Below are 12,090 nucleotides of genomic sequence, written 5' to 3' on the forward strand. Positions count from 1 at the left end.
GAGAAAGGGGGGATGGGATCGGGAAATGTCTTTGAGCCAGGGCTTGAACTTGGGACTCCCAAAGTACAACGGCGGTATATATAAGCTGCCTTTGGCACTAATGTAATAATTTAATTGAATTAAAAATTTGAGTTTATTTACCCTACCCATTTATTAAGTATTTTAATTGTATGTTATTTTGCTGTTTGATTGGAATTTTTTTTTCTGCTTCGTTTTCTTTCATGTGTACCAGCTGGCCCAGAGGAAGATCCAGGAGATTATCTCTCAGGTGAGGCGGCAGCAGCAGCCCAAGGCCTCGGCCACAGGTCCACCAGTCGCCCGGAGGAAATAGAGCCACTGCGTCTTCTCGGAGACTGATAAGGACACGGGACACGTCCATCTCAGGGGTCAGGGAATGTCCTTACAACCCTGCCCGCTTTTACACCCATTCCCTCCTGAAGTTTCAGTGAGATTGTGTACACCTGCACTTTCCCCTCACCACAAATCCCCACCTTAAAACAAATCATAAAGTCAGCCACCCAGTCCTTGCCTTAATATGGTAAATGCACAGACCTTAATTGAGAGATGTTAAACTTTGTTTTGGTTGTGAGTTTATTGGGAAATGCAGCATTTGAGTGTAAAAGGCTTTTCAAGCCTGTTTTTAGGGTAAGGAATGGGTGACACCGGGTGGGGTTGAAAGGTCTTTGGTTTGAGATGGAAAGAGGAATTTTGATGGAAGTACGCTGTCCTGGGATCCATAGTGGCATTTTATAAATTCTGATGCATTTTATAGATGAATAGATATATATACATATATAAAATTATGAAAGGTGGAGCAGCACTGCCACTTATGACTGAGGGAAGTGTTGATTGGTGTTGGCCAGGAAACCAAGTTAATATGCATTTTACTGATCTACCTCAGGCTAGAGTACCTCAGAAAAAAAGAAAAGAAAATGATATATGAAAAATTAAGTTCTTTTTTTTATTATTTTGCTTTGTGGTATTTTGTATACTTTATAAAGCTAATAGTTCTTGAACATTTTTATTTTTTTAAGAAAATGTAAAATTTAGTCTGTAGTTAACGGATGATGCTCGAATTCCGCCTCGCTCCTTTTGCCGCGCGCCATGAATAACTAACTGTGTATATACACACGTTTGCGCGCGTCGCACGAGTGAAAGAGCGGAGTTTGGGCTTCTGTGTTAGCTACAGATAGGAGAAAGAAAAGAAAAGCGCCTCAGTGTCGCTGAGGAGCCACCACCCTCTGAACACCGTCAATGTAATGAGAAATAACGCCACCAGTACTTACCGCAGCAATGCCACGCTAATATCCTAATAACTGTCTCGGCGGTAGCAGACGTTTCACTCGCATTTCATTACACTTCAGTCAGGGTTGGATGCAAGCAATAGAGGTCAGGGAGAAGCAAGGTCCTGCTGTAACCTCTTTGACACCCCCCTCATCCTCGGCGCGATTAGTTGTCTATCAAATTAAAATAAGGACCAGCCCGATTGAGGTGTTTTTTCTTTCCCCGTTCTCATCGTTTTTTCCCATTTCCTTTTCCCAAATAACGCGCTCCGTTTGGTCTTGGAACGGGCTTTATTTTATTTAATTTTTTTGCATCAAACTTGGCTTTACATCCCGAAGATTTTCAGTGTTTAACGTAAGTCAATGCATGTTAGGGGTTCGGGGAGTTACACTGTTCTGATGCTTTTGCGTTTATAGCTAGGTTACAATAGTCGGGCGCGCGTCTCTAGGCTAACGCGCGAACGGTTTCACTTATATCTTTCGTTTATCATTCGAAGTGAAAAAAGCAAAAAATATATATTAAATGAACTTTAGCAAAAAAAAAAACGTTTAGTAAAGAAACTGAGAAACCAATATTCCTTTTGTTTTCATGCAGAATGTAAATATGATTTGATTGTGGTAAAAGAGTGCATCCACGCTTCCACACTAGTAAGGCCATTGTCTACCTCAGCTGAGGAAAGGGTGGGCTCCATCTCACCTGAGACCTCCAGCGCGCGCAGCGATACCTCAAGTCCCTCGCGAACACTTCCGCACTGGGTACGCGCGTGGCGCAGAGCGCTGACCAGAGGGGCACAAGTGATCGTTTTGTTTTTCTTTCCACCCTTCTCTTACACAGTTTTTGATCTACCTCTTATTAGAAAAGTATTTAAATTAGAGGCATATTGCTATGTGTTAGAATCTATAGGGTCATGTTCCATCTGCCCCTTTCCTCAGAAAAATAAATATATCATTTAAAAAATTTAAGAAAAAAAAATCCTGTATGGCTAGACTTTAAAGATGAGTGAGAAAATGATTTCGATTTTGCCTGCAATTTATTCTCTGCTAACTGATTTGAAACCTCACCTTATTGCTTTTTCTTCTGCTTCTTGGTTTGGTGGTGTGGCCTCCTTGTATTGGGCTTTATTTCTTGCATAAGTATTGTATTAAAAGTCAAAGTGTTTATTTGGGATCTGATTAATGATGGCTATAGAAAAGTTAGTTTTCAAGGGCCTGCTTCATTTCTTGCTTATGAAATATGAACAATGAAGTCTTTTTTACTCTTTTCATGTCTTATGAATGCTACAGTTTTTTGGTTGTTTTTTTTTTTTTCCAGAATTTATTTTATTGACTTGGATCTTATCCAATTTCATTTCATGGCTGTGTTGTGTGGTGAGTCATGTTTCAGTGGGAATGTGATGTGGAAATCCGGGAGCTGGAATAGTTCTGGAGAAAAATTGGTCAGATTTCAGCATAAGCAACATCCCCTCCGACCGTGCTTGTGTGCCCTCACACACCTCCACTTGTCAAATGCCTCTGATACAAAGAAAATAATTAAAAGTCAAGTTGGCTCCTAGCAACCATTGTTTGGTTTTTTTTTTTTCTTGGCTGTTCTTTGTGTCCATATTTTTCAGATGTTTTTTATATGTGTGTGTGTGAAGTGTATTATTTATATATATATATATATATATATATATATATACACACACACACACTTCACACACAAACAAAAGGCTGTTTGGCAAAAAAAAAAGTGAAGGTTGACAAATATTTTGAATTGATGTTGTGCATCACTATAGCAAACGGTTTAGAAATTTTATTAGAATGTTTGTGTGTGTATATAAGCACTTACAGAAGTAAACAAGTTCTGAAATCATAATTACCAAAAGTGCTGTCAAATTATTATTTTTTTAAATCAATAAGCATACTTCATAAAAATCATGCTTTATTAAAAGAAATGGTTAGTAAAGTGACTTCATATGAAACTACAGTTCAATTACCATCAAACAGGTCTTTCTCAAAAATACTGCACCAATTTTAGATCCCATACATAAAATCTCTTAACTATGGTCAAAATAAAGTACAACTTCTCAGAACATTAGAACATCCAACTTCTGTCAAATTTCTCATCCTGTCTGCAAATTAAGGAACTTGTAAAATCAGTTGAGACAAAGTGTCCCTCAAAATGTAACTATTTTCACCATTGAATCAAAATATTTTAGTGAATTTGGTTTGGGAAAACCAAACTGATTTCTCATGCACTGGACTGTGATTGGTTTGTTAGTAGTAGTTTTAGTCATTTTAGATTATAGAACCCCCTGTAGATCTGGCATATCTGGTCTCATTTGTTCCAAATCTTTCATTATAAATCTTTAAAGCTTGCATGCAGGTGATATAACTGAAATGCTATGATTACTTATAGTCAAACTGATGCCAGTTTAATGTAATCTTGCTGAAAGCAAGCACCTATGAGATCTCTAGTTATTATCATAGATAACCTACAGCCAAACTCGTATCAAATAAATAGCAACTTTGCTGCAACAACTTGTTTCAGTCTATAGTGGCCTCTCTGTCAATAAACGGCTTCTCTCCTCGTCAGCAGAGAACAGAGCTGCTCTTACTTTGTTTAAACTCCAGCTACCAGCAGTTCTCTCAGCATCATCCAACATAGAGCGTCTCACCGGACGATACACCTTATATCGCCTAAAAGGAATAATAGTAAAGAAATAATTATTAGGATGCATACTGTTGTTTTCAAACTATCGAGCGTTTCTCGATAACGATTAAGCTTAGCACTTAAGAGCGTTTTCTACTTGCCAGTTTACGATCGTTCGTTATTGTTTGACGTGCCTTCCCCAAAAATGGGTCTAACACAATCACACCTATCTGTGCTTTAAGTGCTACTTAGGTGGTGCTATCCGTTTGTCAAGTGCTGAAATGTCACCTTATTGAATGGCTCATAATTGTAGTACATGCTCGTTTATTAAATGTTAACCTAATGCTGTGTTCCAGACAACATGAATATAATAACTATAATAGAATATTATAAAATGGATAGTTCCGGTCCTTGATTCTGATTGGTTCAAAGCTGTTGTAAATTATACTATAAACCTTAAGTCACGAACATTTGTTTATCAACCACTTTTTTGGAATCACAACTGTTTCTGAGGAACTACATTGTTTGATGGAAGAATACTGCTTTTATTTATATCATTACACTTAATTTGCTCCGTTTTATTCTGTGAAACCTTACTACTCACATGGAATAACTGTTTTATAAACACAATGAGCCCTGTGAAGCCGTGGTTTACTGTACATTTATAACAGCTAAGTGGGTTTTAGACAACCCTCCTTAGCTGTTATAAATTCACTTTAAACCACAGCTTCTTGGGGCTCATTGCTTTGTTATATTATATTACATTACATTATATTATAGTTAAGTATAATATAATATAGTATTATACTTTACATAAGATATATACTTATATATAGAGAGAGAGAGAGAGATACATTATTTCGGGGTCCAATACATAGCTGGTTTTTGTGCACATCAGCAAGTCACTGACTGATTTGAAATTTTTTAAGCATATTTCCCTACATTACTTCTTTTCATTTTTTTATTCAGTCAATTAATTTAGACGTGTATTTATATTTTTACTTCCCTTTTTTTATTATTTCATTTATAAATTAATAATAAAAAAAGAGTAACACTGTGTACAATAAAGTACCATCAAATCCTTGTACAAGTGTCAATTTTTTCGAAATTGAGATTTATACATCATATAAAAGCTGAATAAATAAGCTTTCCATTGATGTTTGGTTTACTAGGAGTGGACAATATTTCACTGAGATGCAACTTTTTGAAAATCTGAAATCTGAGGTTGCAAAAAAAATTCAGAATACTGAGAAAATCCCCTTTGAAATTGTCCAAATTAATTCTTAGCTATGCATATTACTAATAAAAAGTTAAGATGATACATTTACAAATATCTACAATTTAGAAAATATCTTCATGAAACATGATCTTAACTTCATATCTTAATGATTTTTAACATAAAAGAAAAATAGAAAATTTTGACTTAAGTCTGGTTTTGTGGTCCAGGGTAACATATTATAATCACATTGCTCTTGAATAAAGTTAAAGGTGTAATCTGCCGATTGTCCTGCAAGTGACCGCTTTACGATTACGCCAGAGCATTTGTAGATCTACCATGATTTTTAAGTTCTACTTAAGTTACGATGCTTTTAGGAAACAGACCGTAATATTAAGATCAGTCGTACGATCGTTTTTACGAACTTCTTGGCTTACAAAGCTTTTGGGAAACGCAGCCCAGTTTGGTAAGTGTACTCACTTGTAAACCATGACAGCGATGAATGCAAAAATGGAAATAAGCACAGCGCTGGAAGACAGAACCACCTCTGCCACATGGGAGGATTTAGGAGAGCCTACGAAAAAGAAAGAGAAAAATTTAAATAATTTTTATCCAGTTACAATGTTTATAATTATATGAATATTAAATGTAACTGTGAACATTTGTAAATTCATAAATCTTTGTTCAGAAATTAGGCACTATTCTTTGCATAGTGTTTTCATTTTGACTAATCTATATATATTTTTGACTTGAAATAAAATATGAAATAAAATATTAGATGACAAACTCAAATGAGAAATGTTGCCATGGCAACTAACTGAAACGTGTGTGAAAAAAAGAAAGATCACAAAAGCACATAAAATTACAAAAACATACAGAAAATTAAATAAAAGCAAATTATAATAAAATAGTATCAAAATAAATGTATAAAAACAGTATCTGTATAAATCTGTAAAATAACTGCTGTGTAAAGGTGCTTTAGAACAATATATATTAAAATGATTTAATGAAACATAAATAAATATACAGACAAAATTGACAACAATTCTCAAAACTGACTTATGTTAGGGCTGTTGCCAATTGTAACTGAGGTGGTGGTGGCAAGAGCCAAGCCTCCAGGCAGACCCAGCGTGATGTTGACACAGTAATTGCCCGGCGTTTGGAAAATGCGTGTCAAGCTGATCTTGCATCCTTCGCCATAAGGAGCCACATCCTCACACACGATATTCTTGACCTCCCGACATGCGGAGTTGGTCACTATGGTGCAGGCCACTGAGGGAACACTGAGAAAAGGAGACATGATGCTCAGTTAAATGTATTGTATCTATGTGATCCAGCGGTCTTCTGTTGTAAATGTGACTGAATGCTTTTGACTAATATGATAATGACATGTTGTGTAAAGGCTTCAAATGCTCACTGCACATCAGAATCATCTTCATCTTATAAATGCTCTTCACTTTCTGGCCTGTCATGGTGAAGCACATGATCTTCTGTCTTTGTACTTCTTATTGTGTTTGTGTGAATCCTACCTGCCGGAGCAAGTCACCATGAAGTTTACAGATGTGTTGGTCACTTTGTCAGCTGACACCTTTAAAATCTGGTTGGCTGGCAGGTTCTGCAGAGCTAGAGGAGGTTCTGTAGAAACAGACATAAAAATAGATATTTAAAATTCTATTTTAGAATGTATTATTTTATCCTTATTATAATTTAACTACTTTTTTAGAAATGTATTAATTAAAAGCTTTTGTGTACTGGAGTACAATACAAAGTACACAGTGTTATTTTAGTATAATTTATCTTTAACTGTTACAGTTTTTGATTATTTAATTATATTTAAAGTATATTTATTTTTATATTTTAATTTTAGTTCAAATTTGAGTAATTGTTGTTTTGTCATTTCTTATTTTTTATTTTATTCGTTCTTTGTTTTTGTTAGAAGATGCTTACATGGTTTGTTTTATTTGTTTTAGTACTTTAAACAAAAAAAATATATTTTGTATTTAGTTTCATTTCAGTTCATTTTAAGTATTAATTTAAGGTTTTAATTTTATATGCAATAAAAACTTCATCTCACAAGTTTTGAACGTGACTTTTTTTGTTTGTTTTTATAAATGCCGAATTCTGGCTTTTTTTTCTTGCAATTTAAAGTTTTCATCTTACAAGTTCAAAGTCCAAATTATGAGTTATAAACCCAGAATTAAAACTTTCATAGGTTAACAATAACCCTGATAAATACCAAAATCTTTGAAAAACCTGGTCCGACAGTCTTCTTACCTATGATTATGATCTCGCCTTCAAAGGAGCCATTCACATGGTGGAAACAGTCATATTCCTTGAAGTGTGTGTGTTTGATCATGGGGGGTGGGGTGGGCTGCTTATACGTGGGACTGGTCTCAGGCCCAGCGGTGGCTGTAATAGACGTCACCTCTGAATCAGTTTGGAATGGTTCGGTTGTTGGGACAGCAGTTGTAGGGACTCGAGGAGTGGTAGTTGGTGAAGGATTGGTGATGATGGGAACTGGAGCAGAGATTAAAACAGTGTTGGAAATATAAATTGCATTTAGTGTTCTGTTAGATATAATTCTGTTTTTTCTTGCTGTAAACACTACTCGTCTCACCCTTGGTGGTCTCCATTTTGCTAGTGAATGCGTGAGTGCCAGGCGGTAATGTAGGCATCGCTGCAACACATGAAAGTGATTGAATTATTTTACAGAAAGACTGTTGGCTGGCTTTTAACATGACAGCAGTTTTAATAAGTTTGCTTTACTCCACGAGATAAATGGACACATTTTGTCCTGATGGATAATAATGTATATGATATGTCTGGCTTGTATAATAGGATATCTATTTCTGTGTGAGTAATGTGCCTGTGTTAATGAGATTACCCGTGCTATGAGCTTGTGTAAAGTGCATTGGTGTTGGAGTCGGTGGCGGGCAGGGCACACGGAACGATGCCTCCACGAGGAGCTTGACTGTTACATTTCCAAGAGTGTTGTACGCATGAGTTGCCACATTGCTGTGGGTGACCAACTGGTTGCCATCCCGAAAGTCCCAAATGAAGTCTACCGCATCAGCGGTCTTCAGATAGTTGCTTGGGTCATGGATCTGGACATTGAAAATCACATCTGACCCTCTGACAAAGACGTTTTTGTCAGTTATGCTGGCTGGATGCTTCTGGGAAATGTTCACGGAGAGTGGAATCTTATCTGGATGAAGAAAAACATTTAAAAAATTAATCAATAAAAGGATTTTCATGTATAGATACATGTGTAAAATTATGTAAACATTTTATTTTGGATGTGATTAATTGTGATTAATCTTTTGACAGTGATAATATATATATATATATATATATATATATATATATATACACACACACACACACACACACACATACACACACACTCTTTCACCAGTCAAAAGTTGGAAAAATATGAATGATTTTTTTTTCTGGGGGGGTGGGGGGTCTCTAATGTTCACCATTTAGTTAACAATTTATTTAATCAAAAGTAATATAGTAATAACTGTAATGTTGTGAAATTATTACAATTTAAAATAAATTCTGCACTAGAATATATTTAAAAATGTAATATTTGGGTCATAGTTTTTAATGTTTACATTTTTAATAATGTAAACATTTTTTTTTTCTGCCTTATACTCTTTGTGGAAACTGTGATACTTTATTTTCTAGATTATTTGATGAATATAAAGTTCAGTTAACAATTTATTTGAAATACACTACATTTATTTGTAGCATTATAAATGTCTTTACTGTCACTTTTAATCAATTTATTTCATCCATCCTGAATTAAAATATTATTTTCAGAAGGACACTGAAGACTGGAGTAATTGCTGCTGAAAATTGAATTGTATAATACAATTATATATTGATTCACTAAAACAGATATAATATGTCATACATAAAATCTATTCACAAATTACTTTTTAAATTTTCATATAAAAATGATGTGTAGGTCTATATAAATGATCATAGTATAGTTTTGATCCTGTACAATAAATATGATTAAAACAAGACTAAAGTAACTAGCAGACCTGTTATGAAGAATACGGTGCTGTCCACAGAGAGTGGGCTGTACTTCCTGCGCTCACGTTTACGGTACACCATCACCTCCATCATACCAGATCCAAACGTCATGTTAGTGGTGTTCAGGGTCAGATGGGAGGAGGAGCCATCACACGTCTCAAAATACTGGCCTGTGAGGGAAACCACAGGATGATGGTCCATTAGAGAGCTTACACTATATCTAGAGTGAATTATTAAACCACTGATATGATTCAGGTCAGTGAATGACTGACACTCACCCATGGTGTGCCACACATACACATAACCTCTACGTCTCCAGTCATTGCTCTGAGGAAAAGGCTTTCCATCAGGGAAAACATTGCACCTCTTCAGATCTGTACACTTTCCAAAGCCATAGTCATCCAACCAGGATGTCCAGTTAAACACGTATCCTGAACGCACCTGTCCATTGGCTAAAAAAATAAGTGAAGGTGTTATTTGGGAATATAAATGCAACTTTTAAAATACAGGTCATTTTTCCCTTGCATTTGTACATTGTTTAGAGATTCCAGGAGTATGAAGCACCTGAGGCCTCCATCATACCGTCGTCACAGTGCTCATCATACACCAGGTTGCCGCTGCTGTCCTCCTTCTGGCATGGTGGAAACTCCAGAGCTGCAGTGAACGAGATGCATGAGCCTTTCATTGCTGGGCTGTCGCTTGTGAGGCGCACCCTCGGTGGTTTATCTGTGATGTTCATGAGAGAGCACTGAATGATTAGTGTGTAGCCTATACATATAATGGAGAAAATCATATCAATCTCTATTGCTAACACAAAACATTTAACAATGTTAGAAGAAAGATAAGATTTCAAAACGTTAATTTCATTTTCCCCCCAAATTTTTTGAAGCACTGAAATATTTACACAAACTCAAATAGATGAAAAGAGGGCTTACACAAATTTAATATTATCAAATAAATAATAAATTCAATCCTTTTCCTCAAGACTTCCTCAAATAAAAATGTTTTAAATGAAACATGTTGTGTTTAAAATATTGTTTAAATTGGTGGTATTTTCCCCTTCTGTGGCCTTAGTATGAATTTCCATCTTGTTGAACTTTTGTAATATCACTTTAACCAATGAGGTCATCGTAGGAGGACGGAGGTGACGTCATTTTGGCGGAAAGACAGAATCATAAATAAGTAAGGGCTTGTTCAAGCTTGCATGAATAATGTTCTGGAAATAAACCTAGGCTTTTTGCCAAGATCTTGTGAGAGGCTGTGTAACTTAAATATTCATAATAATTAGATATTGCATATAATTTGGTAGTAAAACAAATATTGAAAATTAAAATAAAGCTATGTGAACACTTGCATTTTTACAACACTAAGTGTGTCCCATTGGGTAATGTTAAGTTCTACACACAATTGTGGTCTTCATGCTGACTTGCACACTTGAGCCAAATATAGCAAACACGTTAAGAGACAAGTAGTCAAGTGTGGGAACTATGGAAATTGTTTTTGAAAAATTATCTAGCTGTTGTGTAAATAATCACGTTAAAACAATTGGTAGGCTACATGTGGATACATTATATCAATAGCTTTTGTGAACCAGACTTCGCATGCTTTACACTTTTATAAAAAATAATTTCCTAATCTTTATTTTGAAATTGTGTGTAGCCTAAGTTATCTCTTACCATGTCTGCGATTCAGCTGCTGTTTGAAGGGGGGATACAGGGATTCGTCCCAAGGGTTCGTGTCCGGGTCCCATCCAGGGATTGGGAATGGAATAGGGAGTTTATGTTTGTGAGGAAACATGTCACCATAAGCTGCATGAATGACAGGGATTAATAAAAACTGAAAGTCGTCTGAAACTGACAGATAAATGCACATGGATAAGTCATTTTAAATTTCATAAAATATAACGGATAAAGCTGTGCTTGTTACTTTCTGCTGGGATAAGAAACAGGCATAAACCTAAAAAAAAATTATGACAACTACCACCAGTGTTCCCTACAAGAACGCATGGAACGTGCTTAAATAAATATTAAATAAATAATTAATTATATGCTTATTGATACCCCATAACATATGATAACATATTCTTACAATCTGGTGATGAACGGACGTATTTTCACAAGACTCTCTTGGCTGCTTTCAAGTAACACTGATTGCCTAATTAGTTTCATGAGACTGGAGCACGCGGAAGAAAACAGCCTTAATCCAGCACGATGTAAAAACATTTAGTCAGCCTATGTGTATTTGTTTTATTAGCCCATTATACCTCGTCTATCTCAACGTTGTATGAATTTGAAAGTTGGTAACAATTTTAAAGGCTTAGCTTACTCTATCAAATAGTTTATAAATGGGTTATATATATATATATATATATATATATATATATATATATATATATAGCCTATATATACGTTATTATCTTGATATAACAGTTGTTTGTGCAAAAGCGTCAAAATGTTATTAAAAAATAATAATTGCTGACTAAATATTTAGCAATTATATAAACATTCAGTTCCTACTTACTTTTTTTGCTGTTCGTTGCAGGAACGATCAATACCCAGGCCAGCACAAGCAACATTTCCAATTGCATCGTGTCGATTTGTTGGATGAGAAAAGGCTAAAAGTATAATTTATCCAAGGGCTTTTTTTTGTTTGTCCCCCTATGTCACTCCAGCTGCTAAATCTCAAGCCCATCAACTCTCTTTTGCTCTGTCTCCCAGTCATCCGCACGAGCTCTAATTTAATACAGCAAAACATGTGACGTTTCTGTAACGAGACTCATCTGATTCTTAATTAGCATCTATAAGCGCGAGCTGGAAGCAGGGCTCGGAATCTAATGCTGTGACTTTTCCCTTGTATTTCGAAACAGGCGTTTTCAAAAGCATCTTATTTAGGGGTTTTTATGTACTGTCTTAAAT

The 12,090-nt window shown here is 35.4% G+C and overlaps 2 protein-coding genes across 7 annotated transcripts in view; one reads left to right on the plus strand and one right to left on the minus strand.

Annotated features, from left to right (window-relative positions):
* The window catches only part of LOC127979090 (insulin-like growth factor 2 mRNA-binding protein 3), a 30,469-nt gene extending 27,634 nt beyond the window's left edge, over positions 1–2,835 (plus strand). For all 4 annotated transcript variants that reach the window (XM_052584226.1, XM_052584227.1, XM_052584223.1 and 1 more), the window contains one exon: positions 233–2,835. In XM_052584226.1, coding sequence (XP_052440186.1) covers positions 233–331 — 99 coding nt within the window. In that variant the 3' untranslated portion in view covers positions 332–2,835. The remainder of the gene's footprint in view (positions 1–232) is intronic.
* LOC127979089 (protein QNR-71-like) lies at positions 2,568–12,036 on the minus strand. Of its 3 annotated transcripts, none has more exons than XM_052584220.1 (12): positions 11,696–12,036; positions 10,852–10,983; positions 9,740–9,901; positions 9,454–9,627; positions 9,184–9,345; positions 8,016–8,336; positions 7,749–7,808; positions 7,406–7,648; positions 6,661–6,766; positions 6,191–6,414; positions 5,612–5,705; positions 2,568–3,962 (listed from the first exon to the last, which is right to left on the minus strand). In XM_052584220.1, exons 1-12 carry the CDS (start codon positions 11,760–11,762, stop codon positions 3,815–3,817), a joined length of 1,893 nt encoding a protein of 630 aa, XP_052440180.1. In that variant the 5' UTR covers positions 11,763–12,036; the 3' UTR covers positions 2,568–3,814. The 3 variants fall into 3 exon arrangements, with proteins under 3 accessions (XP_052440180.1, XP_052440181.1, XP_052440182.1); XM_052584221.1 differs by having other exon boundaries at positions 9,758–9,901; positions 11,696–12,034; XM_052584222.1 differs by lacking the exon at positions 11,696–12,036 and adding an exon at positions 11,264–11,274.
* Positions 12,037–12,090: the final 54 nt, after the last annotated feature.

The sequence above is a fragment of the Carassius gibelio genome, chromosome B19 (assembly GCF_023724105.1).
Source record: "Carassius gibelio isolate Cgi1373 ecotype wild population from Czech Republic chromosome B19, carGib1.2-hapl.c, whole genome shotgun sequence".
Lineage (NCBI taxonomy): Eukaryota > Metazoa > Chordata > Actinopteri > Cypriniformes > Cyprinidae > Carassius > Carassius gibelio.

What these genes read in the sequence shown, in the direction of transcription:
- LOC127979089 (XM_052584220.1), bottom strand. Translation starts at nt 11,762, where the DNA reads ATGCAATTGGAAATGTTGCTTGTGCTGGCCTGGGTATTGATCGTTCCT. An exon ending in CAAAATGGAGACCACCAAGG is followed by an intron (nt 7,649 to 7,748) that starts GTGAGACGAGTA and finishes TCTCTGCTCCAG; the next exon opens with TTCCCATCATCACCAATCCT. An exon ending in ATGGTGACTTGCTCCGGCAG is followed by an intron (nt 6,415 to 6,660) that starts GTAGGATTCACA and finishes TCCTTTTCTCAG; the next exon opens with TGTTCCCTCAGTGGCCTGCA.